The sequence below is a fragment of the Tachysurus fulvidraco genome, chromosome 4, assembly GCF_022655615.1.
Source record: "Tachysurus fulvidraco isolate hzauxx_2018 chromosome 4, HZAU_PFXX_2.0, whole genome shotgun sequence".
NCBI classification, from domain to species: domain Eukaryota; kingdom Metazoa; phylum Chordata; class Actinopteri; order Siluriformes; family Bagridae; genus Tachysurus; species Tachysurus fulvidraco.
This window is the reverse complement of record NC_062521.1, coordinates 23,348,715-23,367,861: the sequence shown is the minus strand read 5'-3', so window position 1 is coordinate 23,367,861 and position 19,147 is coordinate 23,348,715. Positions and strand designations below refer to the sequence as shown.

Below are 19,147 nucleotides of genomic sequence, written 5' to 3'. Positions count from 1 at the left end.
GGCAGTCAAACTCGCCCTGGAGGAATGGCGGCACTGGCTGGAGAGTGCGGAACTACCGTTTCTGGTCTGGACTGACCATAAGAATCTTGAATATCTCCGGACTGCCAAGAGACTGAAACCCCGACAGGCTTGTTGGGCACTCTTTTTCGGCAGGTTTAACTTTGTGCTGTCTTATTGGCCGGGAACGAAGAATGGGAAGCCAGATGCTCTCTCTCGTCAGTTCTCCCCCGATCCCGTCGAGGCCGTTGCTGAACACATTCTTCCCCCCTCTGTCACTGTTCGGGCGCTTCGACTCGGGATAGAGAGAAGGGTTCAGTAAGCCATGTCTAACCTGCCGGTCCCTACTGACTGTCCTGAAGGCAAACTTTATGTCCCTGACCAGCTCCGTTCCCAAGTTCTTCAGTGGTGTCACAACTCTCGGCTTTTCTGTCATCCCGGTTTCCCTCGGACCCTATCGGTTCTCCAGCGTCGTTTCTGGTGGCCTTCGCTCAGACATGATGCACGGGAATTTGTCACTGCCTGCCCAGTATGTGCGCAACACAAGAGCTCTCGATCTCGCCCTGCCGGCCTCCTGCGGCCCCTGCCGATCCCTTGCAGACCTTGGTCCCACATCTCACTTGATTTCGTCACCGGCCTCCCTCTTTCTGATGGCTACTCCGCTATCCTCTCTGTGGTCGATCGCTTTTCCAAGCTCGTCCATTTTGTCCCCCTGACCAAACTCCCTTCAGCCAAGGAAACGGCGTTGCTCCTCCTCCAACACGTTTTCCGGCTCCATGGCATTCCCCGGAATATAGTCTCGGACAGGGGACCCCAGTTCACCTCCAATTTTTGGAAGGAATTCTGCCAGCTCTTAGGTGTCTCCATTAGCCTCTCCTCTGGGTTTCACCCCCAGTCCAATGGGCAGACGGAACGGCTCAACCAGGAGCTGGAGACGGGGCTCCGTCTCCTCTGTGCCGAGGATCATTCGTCTTGGGCCTCCAACCTTGTTTGGGTCGAGTATGCCCATAACTCTCTGCCTACTGCTGCCACGGGTCTTTCCCCTTTTCAGGCTGCCTATGGCTATCAGCCCCCATTATTCTCCACACAGGAGCTAGAAGCCTTGGTTCCCTCAGCCTTGGCCCTTGTGAGATGCTGTTGTCGAGTCTGGAGAAGAGCTCGCCTCGCCTTGCTGAAATCTTCCCTGAACTACGCTCGCTGGGCCAACTGCAGACGCCACCCTGCTCCTCCTTACCGTGTCGGGCAATAGGTGTGGCTTTCCACCAAAGACCTCCCTTTGAAGCTGGCATGCAGGAAGCTGGCTCCCCGTTTCATTGGACCGTTCCCTATATCTAAGGTTATCAATCCAGCTGTGGTCCGGCTCAAGCTGCCCAGAGTGTTTCGCATCCACCCCACCTTTCACGTTTCCAGGCTGAAACCTGTCCAGGCCTGTGCACTGGTTCCCTCCACCAGACCCCCTCCTCCCGCCCGGGTCATTGATGGCGGCCCTGCGTTTACTGTCCGTCGGCTCCTGCGCTCCAGACGCCGTGGGAGGGGTCTACAGTACCTGGTGGACTGGGAGGGGTACGGCCCTGAGGAACGCTCCTGGGTTCCGGCACGCCACATCTTGGACCCGGACCTCCTCTTCCAGTTCCATCGTGACCACCCCGACCAGCCTGGTGGGACGTCGTGAGATGCCCCGTGGAGGGGGGGGTACTGTCAGCGCACTCATCCGAAGCTCACCTTCGCGGCGCACTTTGGTGACGTCATTCCCTGTCGCATGACTTTTATACTCGGCACTGCTATTTAAGCACGCCGTTCATGCTAGATTCTCGCCAGATGATCTCTCGTCACTACGTCGCTTTGTTGAGTCACTCCTGCCAGCCTCCGGTCCGAGTGTTATCTGTGCCTCGCGTTTTCTATTTCCGTGTGGATTTTCCCGTCTCGGATTACCTTTTTTCCCTGTCATTCCTTACGTGAGTTTTCTCTGCTGCCGGTTGTTTTGGTTCCGTTTTTTGCGCTCCGGTTATTGACATTTCGGATTACCCTTTTTCCTGTGTGGATTACTGCCCTTTTCTGATTGGATTTTTTTTTTCAGCCCAAGACTTTGCCTGGTTACATTCTGTGCATTTATGTTTTCATATATAGACATTTATTACTATCCTTTATGTTAATAAATTTTCTTTTTTTGGACCCTGGCCTGCGTTTGGGTTCTCCTTCCCAGCACCCTCATCTGTTTCAGTGATAACACCATAGTAGGAGAAATATGCCCATATCATGATGCTTGCACCACCATGCTTCATTGTCTTCACTGTGTACTGTGGCTTGAATTCAGAGTTTGGGGGTCGTCTCACAAACTGCCTGTGGCCCTTGGACCCAAAAAGAACAATTTTATACTCATCAGTCCACAAAATGTTCCTCCTTTTCTCTTTAGGCCAGTTGATGTGTTTTTTTTTTTGGCAAATTGTAACCTCTTCTGAGGGGGGCACAGTGGCTTAGTGGGTAGCACGTTCGCCTCACACCTCCAGGGTCGGGGTTCGATTCCCGCCTCCGCCTTGTGTGTGTGGAGTTTGCATGTTCTCCCCATGCCTCGGGGGTTTCCTCCGGGTACTCCGGTTTCCTCCCCCAGTCCAAAGACATGCATGGTAGGTTAATTGGCATCTCTGGAAAAATTGTCCGTAGTGTGTGAATGCGTGAGTGAATGAGAGTGTGCGTGTGTGCCCTGTGATGGGTTGGCACTCCGTCCAGGGTGTATCCTGCCTTGATGCCCGATGACGCCTGAGATAGGCACAGGCTCCCCGTGACCCGAGGTAGTTCGGATAAAAGCGGTAGAAAATGAGAAATGAGTGAGTAACCTCTTCTGCACATGCCTTTTTTTTAACAGAGGGACTTTGCGGGGGATTCTTGAAAATAGATTAGTTTCACACAGATGTCTTCTAACTGTCACAGTACTTACAGGAAACCCCAGACTATCTTTGATTTTGATCATCCTGGAGCTGATCATTGGCTGAGCCTTTGCCATTCTGATTATTCTTCGATCAATTTTGATGGTTGTCTTCCGTTTTCTTCCACATCTCTCTGGTTTTGCTTTCCATTTTAAGGCATTGGAGATCATTTTAGCTGAACAGCCTATATTTTTTGCACCCCTTTATATGTTTTCCCCTCTCCAATCAACTTTTTAATCAAAGTACGCTGTTCTTCTGAGCAATGTCTTGAACGACCCATTTTCCTCAGGCTTTCAAATGCATGTTCAACAAGTGCTGGCTTCATCCTTAAATAGGGGCCACCTGATTCACACCTGTTTTTTCACAAAATTGATGACCTCAGTGATTGAATGCCACACTGCTATTTTTTTGAACACACCCCTTTCAACTAATTGCCCAATTGCACAGCCTTACAAGCATGCATATCATGAATGCTGGGTCTTGTTTGTTTTCTGAGAATCTACTGCACCTACTGGTAACTTGTTTGCCATGTACTGTAGCAATAAAAAATATACTAAAAACCTGGATTATTCTGGTTAGTCACATTGTACTGCTATTATTTTGAACAATACTGTATATATAATATTTAAATATATTTATTTAAATATTTGGGGTCAACCAAGTATTTGGGGGCAGACACGTGAACATGAAACATGAATAAAAAACATGGCACCAGCAAAAAGTCTAGGCTTTATCTTGACAACAGCACCTTTAGAAATAAATTTATTGAGAAAATTCAATATTTACTTCAATACAATATTGTTCAATACTTATTTTACCCACTGTATAGTGAAGAATGTGAAAAACACCAGGACAAATAGATACATTAAATGTGTTTGACTTTATTTAAGAATAAACATTGACAGTGATGACATTATATCAATAATCAGCATTTGTAATAAAATCAGAATTTCTCCAGACAATTGTACATACCCCATAGTACTCTCTGCATATTGCTCTGTCACCTGAAACAGCTGACATTATTTTTCTAGACACACTACAACACCTCTTATACTGTATATATAAATTTTACCACATTACACTATACATTATACTACATGACATACATTTTCTACCAAAAATAGCAGTATTAGACCACCAAATGCCCTTTGGCTATGATATAGTAAATAGTTTCAAAACAAAAAGGTTTTCCTGTCTACCTAAAATCTGATCTGAATTTTATAACCATGTTTTACTAAGTATTATTGAACCAGAAAAAAAGCAGATTATCAGTACTTAAAGGAGCAGTTGACATCAAATACATTCAGACAGAAAGATCCTCCTAGAAATTCCCTTATATAAAATTCATAACAAAAAGTTTGTCATTATATATTGTATACAGAAATAAGCTACTTCACACCTTAACAAATTAAAATTCATGTACTAACAATCTCTTACATATTCTCTGCTTTTGTCTTGTCAAAAGTGCATCATACGTTCTCCACTAGATTATAATGCATAGTTTGCTTTTACTTTGCAGATCCCGCACTCGATTCTCCAATTCTCTTAATCTCTTTTCCCTGTCTTTATCAGTTGCTTTTGCCTCTTTCAGAGCCTCTGCAGTTTTAAACAGTTCATAGCTATAGTAACTATACTTGTTTTCTTTCAGCATCTTGTTAAGTATGTGCTGGAATTTCAGCACCTGGCTGTTGTCTTTTGACCTGTTGTTAAAAACATGATATCTATGTCCGCACGATGCTATCAGCTCCTGAAGCTCAGATCCAGCTTCTTTGATGTAGTCCTCGATGCTTTTATCATCAAACTCAAGATCATCCCCATGAGTGAACAGTATAATCACATATTTGCACACATCATCACCAAAAATGTCTTTAAATATCTTGACAGTGTTTCTCTCTTCTTCAGTGTGACGCCTCACATCAAGCAGAAGAAGAAATGCATGAGGACCGGGCGCTATCAGCTGCATGCCTTTCATAGTTTCTTCCACAATACTTTCGAGGGGAATTGCTGTGTCATATAAGCCAGGTGTGTCAATGATTGTAATACGTTGTAGGTTGATCACTGCTGTTTGAGCTGTACATTCCTTTGTAACAGATGCGGCTCTAACGGCAGACACAAATAACTTCTTACCCAGAATGGTGTTTCCTGTGGCACTTTTGCCAACCCCTGTCTTGCCCAGGAGGACCAAACGCACTGGATTTCGCTCTATAAGATAAAACAAAATGTAAAAAATTTTGACAGTTAATTTGCTTTGTTAGTGTTTTCAATGAAGATTTGAAATGACTATTTGGACTATTCTGCATACTATGGTATGTTTGTTTGATTAAAGTTTAATGATTTAAGTTAATGTTGCAAAAAAATATTTCTAGTAGGTTTTGGCATAAATATTTTTTTTCTTATTGACTAACTAACTAACTAACTAACTAACTAACTAACTAACTAACTAACTAACTAACTAACTAACTAACTAATTAACTAAAATTCAGACACTAGATTTTAGTGAGCACACAAGCAAAATATTATATACACATTTGTATCCCAATACCAAAGGTGCTGATTGCACTAAACGTTATTGCCTGATTGAAATTAAATACAGCGTGTTAACCTGATCAAATATTATTTCTCAGATGTGTGCTAGTTAAATTATACAGTTTGTAAACATACCAATAAAAGCCATGGTTGATGTATCGATGCAGTTGATGATGTCTGACTTTAGTCTTTAGTGTTAGCTTGGAAAATTTAATTTTCTGAACCACTTGGTCACCAAGGTTTTTTAGTTTGTTGAACTCCTCCTCCTCACTGATATGCCATTATTATTGGATAACGCAGCTTGTGAGGCAGGACTTTAAGGTGCTTTATATAGCCTCAGCCTTAGATTGCCTCTACTTAATTGTCTACATCTGTGTTGACTTCACATAGGTGAGTTTAATATTTAGATAATCTACTTTCTTATAAATGTGTACTGTTTCTATGTGGTACAATTAGTTTCAATACAGTAGGACATAAATCCTAGCTTAAGTTAGCCCTCTACAGCAAACTGTCAATGAACTTTTCCAGCATTACCCAGATAGTTTTACAGAAAACAGTGGAGTATCCCTCTTATCCCCCATGCTTATTTAAATCTGCTATCATTATTGCTTGGTTCTGAATTGTTTTGAGGGACTATTTTAAGTAAACAAATTAAAATGATTTCTAGTTAACTACAATTGATACAACTGCCTAATTTACCACAAACCTCCTGTCTTCCACATTCTCTGTAAAAATATTTGAAAAAAAGATACAGTAGATTCAAATTTTGATATTTTAAGGTATCGAGAAATATGTTAAATGTCAGATAATGCAAACAAATAAAGCAAGAGAGATAAAAAAAAACACTTCTTAATATTTTCCCAGGCACCTTTCTTCTTGTGATTTTCCATCACTGTGGTGCAATGTCTGCAAATAATCAGGAAGCATTTACTGATACAGTACAGATTGTTTTAATCGGTGCTTCGGGCTCTGGTAAGAGCTGCTCTGGAAACACAATATTGGGCCAAAAACTGTTTGCATCAGAAGCATCTGCAATGTCTGTGACATGTGAATTCCAAATGATGGAAGAGATAATCAAAGGCTGGCAGGTTAAAATAATGGATACTCCAGGCTGGAACTGCACTGAACTCACTAAAAATGATGCCATGCTTGAAATAGTACAGGCTGTACGATGTCTTGATGGACCTTACTCTTTTCTCCTTGTCATACGTGTTGGCTCTATGGAAACTGAAGAAGAACTTAATCAAATCTATGAACTTAAAAAGGTCTTTGGACCCTCCTTTATGGATCATACTACAATCCTGTTTACACGCAGTGATGACCTTGAGGGTAAATCTTTTAAGGACTTCATTAGGGAAGGAAGTAAAGAGTTTCATAATCTATTAAAGCAATGTGGGGACAGATACCACTGCTGGAACAACAGAGATAAAACACCTGTTGATGCAGTGGAAAGGTTACTAAAGGATTTAAAAAAGACAGAGCTGAGAAACACATGCTCCCAAGCAAACCATATAGAAGAAAACCCTTCTGGTTTTTCCTCTTATGGCGATCAGCAAGAAAATGTAGTGACTGCTAGCAAGAGATCAAAAAATGCAATAGACTCAGAAAAATGTATGTATGGAAATCCCATCAGAGTTTTATTTCTTGGAAGAAACAGAGTGGGAAAGACGTCAAGCATCAAGACCCTTCTCAGGAAATGTGAACAGTGTAAAATCAGAGAAGGCTCAATTTCTGCACGGACTACCACTGGCCTGACTCTGAAACTGGTAGAATCTCCTGTCTTTGATGATAATGTGGAACAAATCCAGATGGCCATCTCAAAATCACTGTCTGACTGCTGTCCTGGACCTCATGTCATTATTATAGTGCTCAACATTGAGCGATTCACTCTAGCTGCATATACAGCCATGAAACATGTACAAGATTGTCTTGGAGAAAATGCCAAAAAACACACAATGATTCTCTTCACTGGAGCAGATAATTTGGAGGGTAAACCAATTGAAATCTTCATTCAGGAGAATCAGCAACTCAGTGAATTAGTGAAAATACATAAAAACAGATTCCATGTGCTCAATAACAGAGACATCAGGAATGAGATTCAAGTGAATGAACTCCTGAAGAAGATTAACGACGTGTATGAACAAAATAATAAAGAATTTTACACAAAACTACGAAAATCTCCGGATTCTGATCAACAAAAAGGTATTTTTTACATAAAAGCTGGATTATAATTAAATGTTATTTGAGTTTTTGACATGTATGTCAAGAGATATTGCTCATTAAATTTGTTTTAACAGGAATGGCCTCTGCAATGAGCAGCTCAGATCGTAATGTAAAAGCTCCAACAACAGGCATTATAAAAACAATCAAGACATACCTGGGTACGTCTGACTAGCCAAGTTGCTATAAAACTTTTCTTCTGATTTCATGCTTCTGATTCTGATTATATCAATTATGCTTTTATATTTATTAATCTTAATATGAGTATATTTATCAAAAAATAATTTATTTTACTTCCAGGCATATAAGTAGCTTGGCTTCATATTATACAAGCAGAAGATGAAGAGTATTTACAAAATATTGCAGTTATTCCTGAAATATCATAAAAACACCTGAAGCAGAGTTTTTTCTAATAATAACTGACACTTGGTCTGGTTATGTGTTATTTACTATATATTGCTACATGTGCTTGTTCCTTTTTGTTGTATGATTACTTTTTTATTGTAAACCAATGTTTATTGCACATTACATATTAGTGCTCTCTGAAAATAATTGTGTTGTTATTTCAAACCCTATATTCTATCCAGCCTTGTGTTCAAATGCAAAAGAATTCTGCTTTGTTCTTCTATCTCTTTCACTCAGTTTTTCTACTCTGATATAAACCATCTAGACATATTAATTACCTTTTTTCTCGTAAACCATTGTTTATTGCACTTTCTTGTATTGCTCTATTATTAGATGTTATTCTGTATAATTAGATATCATGACTGTATTGGTTATAGTTTTCCTGCTTGTCTTGTGATTAGTGTTTGTAGATTCCTAAAACTAATAAGACATATGATTCAGCGATTCTTTCTGTATTTGGAGACATCTCAATAATCAGCTATAATAAAAATGATTTTAAATAAACTGTTGATTTTGGTGGTGTTATTATATACACATATATACACATACATACACACAAAGCAGAAATCAAATTATTTTAAACATTTTTCTTTATATTGTATGAGCTCCATAATGTGGATATATTTTAACAATCTTTGCTTCTGGAGTTCTTCACTAGATGGAGTCCTTGAATCAGAGAAGTTGTATTGATTGTTTTATAAGGCATCACTACTGTATGTTTCACTTTTAAGTGTGTGAGACTTTTTTCCTTAAATTGCTGACATTTGAAGACACGCTACAATGAGAACAAATCAGTAAGCATACATTGTGTGGAATTATAAAACATACAAAATAAAAGGTAAATGAAATATGTCTATCCAAAAATATCAATAGCAACATTTTTGAGTGGCTTTAGGTTCTCTAATGGTAAATATTGCTTCATGATACATTACTGTTGGCATTACTGTTAGATGACTTGACACACTGGAGTTGAATGAATTTTGTTGTTCTTCCAAATACATGACTCACTGCTATGTGGGAGCATGTATTCAACCCGTGACAGTGAACAGCAAGTTTTCTTGATCATTTAATTGCTAAGATCTGGCATATTTGTATGTTTACCTAAAAGCTAAGAACTGAAAAAATTCTGTTTAAATGTTTTTATTTGATTAAAAGACTGCATGTTTTCATGGTCGTGAATTACATTACATAATCATGGAAAAACAAAATGCATGTATCCAGTACAGGAATGTTTCACAACTTTAAATTCATTCTACAAACTAACTCCATGATCACACTGAAAAAATGTAATGTTTTCATTTTAAACTCTATTTTCTCTCTAACTATTGTGCAATCCTCCAAAAGCAACTAAAGAGCATAAAAAGTTTCTGCTCTTCTGTCTCTCTCTCTCCTTTCTCCTACTCTGATATAAACCATCTGGGGAAATTAATCAGTGTCTGTTCTGAGAGAATATAGTGCAGTAAAATCATTAGCTGGCTAATGTGCCAAACCTCAGAAGTTTCCCTGGGAAGAAATACAGTTGAATCCATGTCTTTGTGGGGTATTGGTTTCAATGTAGAAGACTAAAATTCATCTCTAGTTTTTCTATTATACAAGCTCATGTTAGTTCAATCTTTCTGGTGCTTTGTCTAGAATTAAAAAAAATTATTTTGCTTGTTTGCAAGCATTTTTTAACCAAACACACAAATGTATGTATAAGTTCAGCAGACCTGTCTGAAAGCATCTATCAGGGGAAAATGTTTAATATTCATAAATTACTAACTTGAAGTACCAACAATTCACTCCCTTTCAGTACAGACTTGAAAACTTGTCATAAATTAAATTCCATTTCAGTCTGTAAGACAGTAAGACATTGGGTCAAAGGTGCACCTTCTAACAAGACAACAACCCTAAGTATACTGTCAAACCTATACAGGAGTGGTTCAAAACCATGTTTTAGAATGGATGAGATAATAAGAATACGAAATTATGGCAAGACATGACAATTTCTCTTTACCAACAGTCTCTATCCAATCAAGCCAGAGCAGAGGAATGGGCAAATACATCAGAAACCACATGAGCAAAGCTGAACAAGAGAGTTGTGTTTAAGTACTGTGAATAGGTGCCACAACACAAGTAGCCTATGTTCAAAAATATGTTGTGGGAGTTAGGCCTTCGGTAAATAACTCAGCAGTTGGCCCTGCATAATATATTATGCATATTAAAGAAAACATATTCACCTTTGATACGATTTAAACATGGTTGATGGGTGATGGCCTCTGATGCCCCCTGGTGACTGAGTGCAGCTTTCATAGTCCATTGAGTAAAACACCAGGACATGTGATTGAAATATATACTAGAAGACTAAAATCAGGGATGGGGGTTTAAGAATATATATATATATATATATATATATATATATATATATATATATATATATATATATATATATATATATATGTCTTCTTTCACTATTTAAAAAAAGGATTTACACACACACACACACACACACACACACACACACACACACACACACACACACACACACACATATATATATATATATATATTTCTGCCCTCCAAAGTATTTGGAACCCTGAGGACTTCATTTAACAAAACTCGATTTGTAAACAAAAGCTGAAATTCTAAAATATCATCTAAAATTCTGATCTCAAACCCAAAAATTTTCAATATACGGCAAAAATTAATGGTGTTCCAGTACTTTCAGAGGGGACTGCAAACAGAATGTAGACACATACTGTACCAACATATAGGCAGGCACTCTGTGGAAAAGAAAATATGTGGACTTCTGACCGTTATTAACATATAAGGGTTTTCCCCAAATATCTTTTATTGGAAGGTTTTTATTTTAGTTATTATTAGACTTCCTTCACTGGAACAAAGAGGACCAAACCTCTTTTAGAATGACTATCCAATTTGCACAAAGCAAGGTTTATAAAGACACAGTCTGCCAAGGGTGATATGGAAGAATTTAATTGTCCCAAGACCTGACATCAACCCCAACAAACACTTTTTGGATGAATTGGAATGCTGACTGTGACTCCGTCTCCGTGCCTGTCTTTACTAATGCTTTTTCAGTTGAACTCCCACAACAATTTTCCAAGATCTAGTGGAAAGCCGGCTTAGACGAGTGAAAGGGGATCTAACTTTATATATATTAAATTCCGCCTGGAAGGTTTCACTTTGATGAAAGTGTATAGATTTCCTTTGGGTTACTGATTTTTTATACAGTGCTTTAATTAGACTACTAAAGTAATATTGCACAATAATCTAGTCCAAACACTACATAGGTAAATCAACTGTAAATGAGCAGAGGTCTGATGAAATATTTAGCTCAGAAGACAGACAGAATAGTTGGCAAGAAAAATCTGGGTTACAAAAGGTTAGAAAAATACATTATCTGAATAGTTGTAATAGTTTCCCAGCAGTAAATGACCTGTTGCAGTAATCCTAAGTAAGTCTGTTTTTTATTATCTATATCACTCTTGCGAAACTTGCTTCAGCTTAAGGTGATCTATGGAGTTTCCTTTTAAAAAAAAATTGAATGCACATAACTTGCTCTCAGCTAAGCTAAACTCTCAGATGTAGTACATTTGAAAGTGATATCAGAATTGTAACAATTAGTGACTGAAATAATGTGTGTATAGTGTGTATTTATTTGAATATAGTGGTTTAGATACAATGTCTAGTGTGGATTTTCTCTGTTTATGATTAGCTAACCCAGATAGCACTATGCATATTCTATTTTAATATATCGTCCATGCTTTCTATTTAGCTACTTGTGAAACATTATGTGTTTAAGGTAACATTTTTCAAAGTCTTGTATTTGTGATTTCTCAGTAACTTGACAAGCTGTATTTTGTTCTTATTAACTTCAAGAGCACAAAAAAGTTGCTTGTTTAAAAAGAGAAAGTACAAACAGTGAAGACGATGAAGTAAAAAACATCTAACAGATGCTCAGCATGTGTGGAAAACATTTTTAAGATTGTTGGAAAAACCTTAGAGGCTCATCACTGCTAGCTCATAAAGCTGGTCAAGAGAATTCCAAGTGTGCAAAGGTATCATCAGGACTAAAGTGAAAAATGTGAAATACAAGATGTTTTCATTTTTTCCACACTGCATGATTCTCAACCTATAATAGAATATTTCTGTTATTTTCACTATTTATTTTATGAAGAAGTGTAAAAAATAACTGAAGAATTTTTATGAGAAATAAACTTTGAAAAGAACATAAGATACATAATTCAAAGATTAAATATAATACAGAAATTCAAGATTAATATTATGTTTAAATGTATTTAAAAATTCAAGATTAATATTATACTTATATTTAAATGTATTTATCCCCAATGAGCAAGGCTGAGGTGTTACCAGTACTGATGTCTGGAATGAAAAATGATGAAAGATGAAAAATGATGTCTGAAATAAAAGAACTATTTAGATTATTATCATATTTGCCCACCGGTTAAATGCCACACGTAAGGCAATAAAATTAACCTCTTTTACTGATTTCTCTATCTGGCAGAACATTGTAATTTCAGAAAAAAGTTAAAGGAAAAGATTCACTCTGACATAATAATGCACCACCATCCCCTAACATCGTCCTCCAATCCTTTTCTCTTTTTGTTGATTTGTAGTTACTAAAGGATTCTCCTATCATTTCTAGAATTGCAAGGGAATTTTTTCAACCCTTATCTGGTGGAAGAGATGAACATTCCTTTACACCACTTTCACCTACCATACAAACCCTAGTCCTACCCTACAAACCCTAGTACAAAGTCCTTGGTTGAAGAACAGTTGATGCTGGAACCCTTAAACATGTCACATAAGTCCTCAGTGTCTACATCAGTCTCATTGGCCATGAGGAAATGTCTGCATTTGTTATCCAGCCCTCATGTGTTCCCAACATCTCCTTGGGTCTCTTTTGGTTCCATAAGCATAACCCCCAACCCCCTCTGCTTTTATCCCCTTTGCCTGGACTACAATGAAGAGCCAATCCAGTATACTGACCTCTTTGCAGGTTTAAGATAAAAGCCTTTCAGTCACCCCAATGACATGCAGTTTAGGTAATACATGAAGCCTTATAAAGTGAGGTAGAGAAACAGTCAATGGAAGAGTTTCCTTCGAAAAAACAACTCTCTGTGCTATAACTAGTACTTTAATCCTGTGAAGCACTTGCAGGAACCTGTTCATCAGAATCGATGTCCATTGTGCAAGCCATCCATTTCTTATCATGCACCCTGACCATCCTTTAAACTCCAAGCAGATGCTTATGAAGTGGGCGTTATTCGTTTCTGAAATAATCCACTGAAATATTCCCTCTAGCATATATATCCTGTAAACCACCCCAAGCTTAAGTAAATTATGATATCAGAATCAGGGAGTTATCTTAATAATGCTTAAAAAATGCTTCAAAACCCCCCTTATCCAAAAATGGCTAACAGAAGTGATTTGTATTATCCATCTAAAACATATCCTTATGTTATTACAAAGAAGTCAAGGCCTTCAATTAATATAAGACAAAACCTCTGTTACAGTGGATCCTAAGGAATAGCAACCTTTCTCAGCTCACACACACACACACACACACACACACACACACACACACACACACACACACACACACACACACACACACACACACACACACACACACACACAAACAAACCTGCTGCCACGTAAATAATAATCAGCCTTTGTATATATTCTTCTCTGTTTGTCTCAAGCATTGTCGAATAGTTCTGCTTTTATTTAATATCTGTTTTTGTCTCCACATTTGTTTTTTGTTTTTTTTTGCATTTCATGCTGCCATTTCCTGCATTTTGCCATTTTCTGTATTCTTTCACTTTGTTTTGACCCATTGCTCTGAATTTGAATGATACCTACAATCATTTTGGACTACTTGCTTGTAGCTATAGAAAACCTGCCATTTGGCTTTGAATGAATCGTGAGACAAATGCTTTTTCCTCAGAATCCAAAGCCTGCCTTTTGATGAAATGTGCAGCATTTACATACCAGCATTGTATACAGGAATAATAAAGGGGTTGTTATTTGATGTATACTGCATTGGTGTGTGGCTTAAAGCTTGAGGTGCTGTGTGTGTATATATATATGTGTGTGTGTGTGTGTGTGTGTGTGTGTGTGTGTGTGTGTGTGTGTGTGTGTGTGTGTGTGTGTGTGTGTGTGTGTTTGCGAGTGTGTGTGCACGTGTGTGTGCGTGTCATGGTTAAATGTGTAGTGGTGTGGGAAAACTAGTTGGTCAACCTGTCTGATCTTATTAATGCAAACCCCCAACCCTTCCCTCTAACCTTCTAACCTTCCAACTGATGTTCTCACTGCTGTCTGTGTTTACAGGTGTATCTACTTTCACACTTTCACAGCAAATGTTTATTTTATTGCTTTGTAAAGAAAGTTACAGACTATAATTCACAGACAGGTGGAAGTTAATGGTCATTACTTAGTGTCTAACCATAGAGTTGCTTTCTGTCAGATCTAGCTCAAGGCAACGCGGCTCAACTAAATAAACAGGACAATCAGAAACATGAGGAACAGGTGTGCAGAAGCGGGCAGGAAAAGACAAGGGCGGGGCAGACACGTTAACACAGAACGCAAACAAAAGGCAAATTCCAAAGTCCGGGCTAAGTCCTGACAATACAGATCTCTCATATGAAGCTCACATAAATATTTCATCTAAGAAATATTGCTAAGATAAGAAATATGATGTCATTTCATGATGCAGAAACACTAGTTCATACATTTGTTACCTCTAGGTTGGATAATTTTAATGCTTTACTGTCTGGATGTTCCAGTAGGAGCATAAACAAGTTCCAGTTAGTACAGAATGCAGCAGCTAGGGTATGAATATGTTCTGTATAATAATACAAAGTGAGATAGGTATGACGTTTAATAGGTTAATAAGAAGATGTGTATTTTAATGTACATCACCACAAGAAGACCAGTAAACTACAGGCGGATGTTCTACAGTTATGTAATACATACACTTACCATTAATCTATGTCTTAAGTGCTTGTGCCTCTAGCATGTAACATCCTCTCAGGATCTTGGGAAGTGCATGAAAGTTAGGGTTCCTTCATTGCTACAGACCACTTTTCCTCTCTCTGAAGAGGTTTTAAATGCATATCCCTCAAACGACCACACAGACAACTTATGTGGTCACGTGGCACAGTGACCATTAACAAAGCAAAGTGCAATCATGTTCACCATGTGTGTAACATTTCATCTATGTGTAGAAAATGATATATGTAGGGCTTTTAATGACAGGTTATTTACCGTAGCTGTTATAATCTGTAGCTGTATAAACACCCCCCACACACACTGGACTCCCAGAAGTCTTTGTAAGAGCCATGTTGAGCTAATTCTTCTAATTCTTACAAGTACTATTTCTCCTGCTTTATCAAACTATCATTATTTTTATATGCAAAAACACAAACATTTAATTGTTGATACAGATAAATTGGAGAGAGAGAGAGCACGAGCTGAGTCATGGGTTTATGGAACCTGCTGCTGCTTGAGGGCCTACTTGCCTCGGTAGCCGCTGTGTCTTTATCATCTAACTCACTCGTGCTGCTGTGTTTCTCCCGAAGCTCAGGATCCTGACAAAAACTGATTGAAAGATGTAACATGATTATCGTATGTAGCCACCAGATCACGGGTTCAAATCACCACCTGGTGTACTAACATAAAGGATTAAATAGTGGATAGATCAGCTGCTTCTAATATCCCATCACTTGTGCAGCTGCTATGCCATTGAAGCATTATATAATATAGTAATCCCTGTGATTAATTGTGTTGCATTAATATAGGACTTCAGTGCTGGCTTGTACCATGCCTTTGTGGGATCCATGCCATAATCTCTCTCTCTCTCTCTCTCTCTCTCTCTCTCTCTCTCTCTCTCCCCCCAGGTTGGCAGAACTGATTCCATCAGTAAGGATCAACCCACACTGGGGGGTCATCAGTAAATGCAGTAAATGGACCCAGCAATGGACCCTTTTGTCTATTCCGTGCTACGGCAAGAATACAGAAAAGCAATTATTGGAATGACTAATACACTTATGGGACGCAAACGTTCCTTTGACTACAAAAGTACCACATATACAGAAAACGACCACAAAGTGAGTTGGTGAGTTGGTAAAATGGTGAGCTGAATGCTTTGGAGAGAAAGAAGGAAATCTTTCAACCACACTCTGCCCTTTAATCTTTATGTAGAAGTCAAACAGATAAACAAACAATACACCACTGGCAGTGTAAGCTCTATCTACCTCAATAGCATAAATGGTTTCTTATGCTTTTGTCCAAATGTTTTGTGGTATTCATTAGTGATCAGGATGATATTAAGACACTGCCTTTATGTGCTGGTAAATTGCGATGGAAAATTCAGAAATAATCTGAAATGGAAGAATGCATCAGTTCTTTCCTTTGAAACAGTAATCATGTCTCTGAAAGAACTAGTATTACAAATTTAGAAAAACTTTCAAGACAGAATATATGTTCAGCATTAATGTTACTGACTACCTCCAACCACACTGTTTAATTCACACATGTGATTGGTCAGAAACTGGTAAATAATTTTCTATAATTATGCTAGTTCTGTGTAAACAAATGACTGCAGTTTCTTTGCACATGGAAACATAAAAAGCTTCACATTTTTGTCTTAACAATTAATGAAAAAAAGACGCTGTTGAGGGAATATTTATAGCTGCCTAACATAAGTGATAACAGGAACTTGTTTTGCAGATGTGTTACAACATCAAGTGTTAATATTAATGGATAAAAAGTATAGTATGTCATTCATTGATAGGTTGCAAATTGTAATCCCCAGTAGATTGATGTAATAGAGTATATGAGAAATAACACTTCATAATATGCTGCTTTTGGAAAATACTTAACTATAATCTGATGAGTAACTTTGCCTGACCTTGCGTCAGGCCACAAGTGACCTTGCGTCAGGTGACATCACACCATCACATGAATGGTTATTTTTCTAGAATAGCAAATGATTTACTGGTTTTATAACAGCTACTCCTACGTTTCAGTTATATGTGAGTTTCAAAACGAGCATCCATGTCAGCATGTTTCTAGCATATTTCAGTAAAATGTCAAAATAAGTATTTATGAGTGAGAAATCCAAAGGGTTAAAAAGTCAGAGTAAAGGAGCTCATACACATAGATCAAATACAATAGATACAAGGCTTGGTATGCACACTAAGGGGCAATACTTTGCACTGATGTTGATGTTCATGCGACTTAAATGTTCATTGGAGTCAAAAGTAATTAGGACCAAAACCTGAGGGTCAAAACTCGGCTGAAGGGGCGTCACGGGTCATGATGTTACAGCAGCATAAATATACTAGGGACAATTTAACAGGTAGATATACATATAATGATGAATTGTTGAGATTAATTTGTATTAATATGAGGCCATTTTGTGCCAGTGGCCAGCATTGTTCTTTTTAACAGCCTTGCACATGACTGTAATTTGAGACATAATGGCCACAATCTCTGCAGGTTCTATTAATGGTGCTGCTACCATTATCACCATTCTTCTTCTTCTTACTGTCTGTAAATGGACAAAGGACTTCTTAGCACCTGCTTGCAAACACCTGCCAAAGCTTCATTCTGTAGGCGTTCCAAATATTATTTCTATTGGATTATGAAGTTATTTGAGAGTTGTGTTGTTATTTATTTGTTATTTGATTTCTCTTTGTTTTCTTTTTTATTGAGCCATTAAATTTGACTCAGTTTAGTACCCAAAAATGTTGTCTGTTTCTTGGCTTCTGACACCAGTGTGCTGCTTCCTGAAAACTAAACAGAACATTCTGAAATGAATAAACTATTGATATACTGTATATAAATATTAAAACAAAATTAAATACAAAAATATTGTGCAGATAAAGTCTATGGATACTACAAATATTATTTAGATACTTATCCTACTCATCTGGACTCCAGCCTAAAAGTTATTTTTACTGGGCAGACACTTTTAACCAAAGCGATTAACAAGTGTCCAATCCAAGCACAGAACTAAGCGGGTGAGGGTTAAGAGCTTTACCCAGGAGCCCAACAATCACACGCTGTCAACCCTGAGATTAAAACTGATAATCTTTCAGTAAATATATACATATAGTCATCGACCACTTTAATTGGAACATTTATGGCAGCTGCACATTGCACAATATCATGCATATACAGGGCAAGTGCGTTAGTTGACGAAAATGTGATCTCGGTGACAAACCCTAACCCTAACCCTGTTATGAATATTTCAGAAATTGCTGATTTTCTGGGACTGTCTCTGTCTTTTTTATTTATAATGAATAAGCCAGACTTTTTGAGCTGACAGGAAGTCTATAGTAACTAAAATAAACATTCTTAACATTTGTGATAAGCAGGAAAGCATCTCAGAATTCCCCAAATGTTGAACCCTGCAGTAGATAGTAGAAATACATACTCCATATAAAAAGCACTACTGTATCTGAACTTTATTATTGAAGGTTAGGCACAACCTGTTCACAAAATGTCATTAGACAAATATTTCTATTGATATTTATAATTACCCTAACTTATATTGACTATGCACATATGTTTTATTCTATATATCTATAACACTGTATAGTGCATTATTTAGTGCATTGATTTATGTTATTTTTATTTATTTATTTATTTATCTATTTATTTATTTATTTATTTATTTATTTATTTATTGTTTCCATACTTTTGTAAAGCTGCTTTGAGACAATGTGAATTGTTAAATACTGTCGCTATACAAATAAATTGAAAAATTGAATTGAATATTTACTTCTTAAGAGTTATTGGCTGCTTTACGATCGATGGGAGATAGGGCCTTCTCTTCACTGGCTCCAAAACTTTGGAATTCCTTACCAGCTGAGATAAGGCAAGCAAAATCTCTTGCCATTTTTAAATCTCAGCTTAAAACTCATTTTTTAGGGTAGCTTTTAATTGACTAATTGTAATTTTACATTGTGCTTATTTTATAGTCTATTCTTGTTGTTTTAATTTTATCTTTATATTATGTGGTGTATTTTTGTTGTTCTATTTGC

At 37.7% G+C, this 19,147-nt stretch overlaps 2 protein-coding genes across 2 annotated transcripts; one reads left to right on the top strand and one right to left on the bottom strand.

The window, feature by feature from the left end:
* Positions 1–4,309: 4,309 nt before the first annotated feature.
* Positions 4,310–5,595, bottom strand: LOC125141015 (GTPase IMAP family member 9-like). The gene is made up of 3 exons (XM_047812138.1): positions 5,583–5,595; positions 4,434–5,123; positions 4,310–4,320 (listed from the first exon to the last, which is right to left on the bottom strand). The coding sequence occupies exons 1-3, from the start codon at positions 5,593–5,595 to the stop codon at positions 4,310–4,312; spliced, it is 714 nt and encodes a 237-aa protein (XP_047668094.1).
* Positions 5,596–5,812: 217 nt separating this feature from the next.
* Positions 5,813–8,557, top strand: LOC125141029 (GTPase IMAP family member 8). Its single transcript, XM_047812257.1, has 4 exons — positions 5,813–5,837; positions 6,312–7,649; positions 7,745–7,828; positions 7,968–8,557. The coding sequence occupies exons 2-4, from the start codon at positions 6,350–6,352 to the stop codon at positions 7,973–7,975; spliced, it is 1,392 nt and encodes a 463-aa protein (XP_047668213.1). The 5' UTR covers positions 5,813–5,837; positions 6,312–6,349; the 3' UTR covers positions 7,976–8,557.
* Positions 8,558–19,147: the final 10,590 nt, after the last annotated feature.

What these genes read in the sequence shown, in the direction of transcription:
- LOC125141029 (XM_047812257.1), top strand. Translation starts at nt 6,350, where the DNA reads ATGTCTGCAAATAATCAGGAAGCATTTACTGATACAGTACAGATTGTT. An exon ending in GGATTCTGATCAACAAAAAG is followed by an intron (nt 7,650 to 7,744) that starts GTATTTTTTACA and finishes TTGTTTTAACAG; the next exon opens with GAATGGCCTCTGCAATGAGC.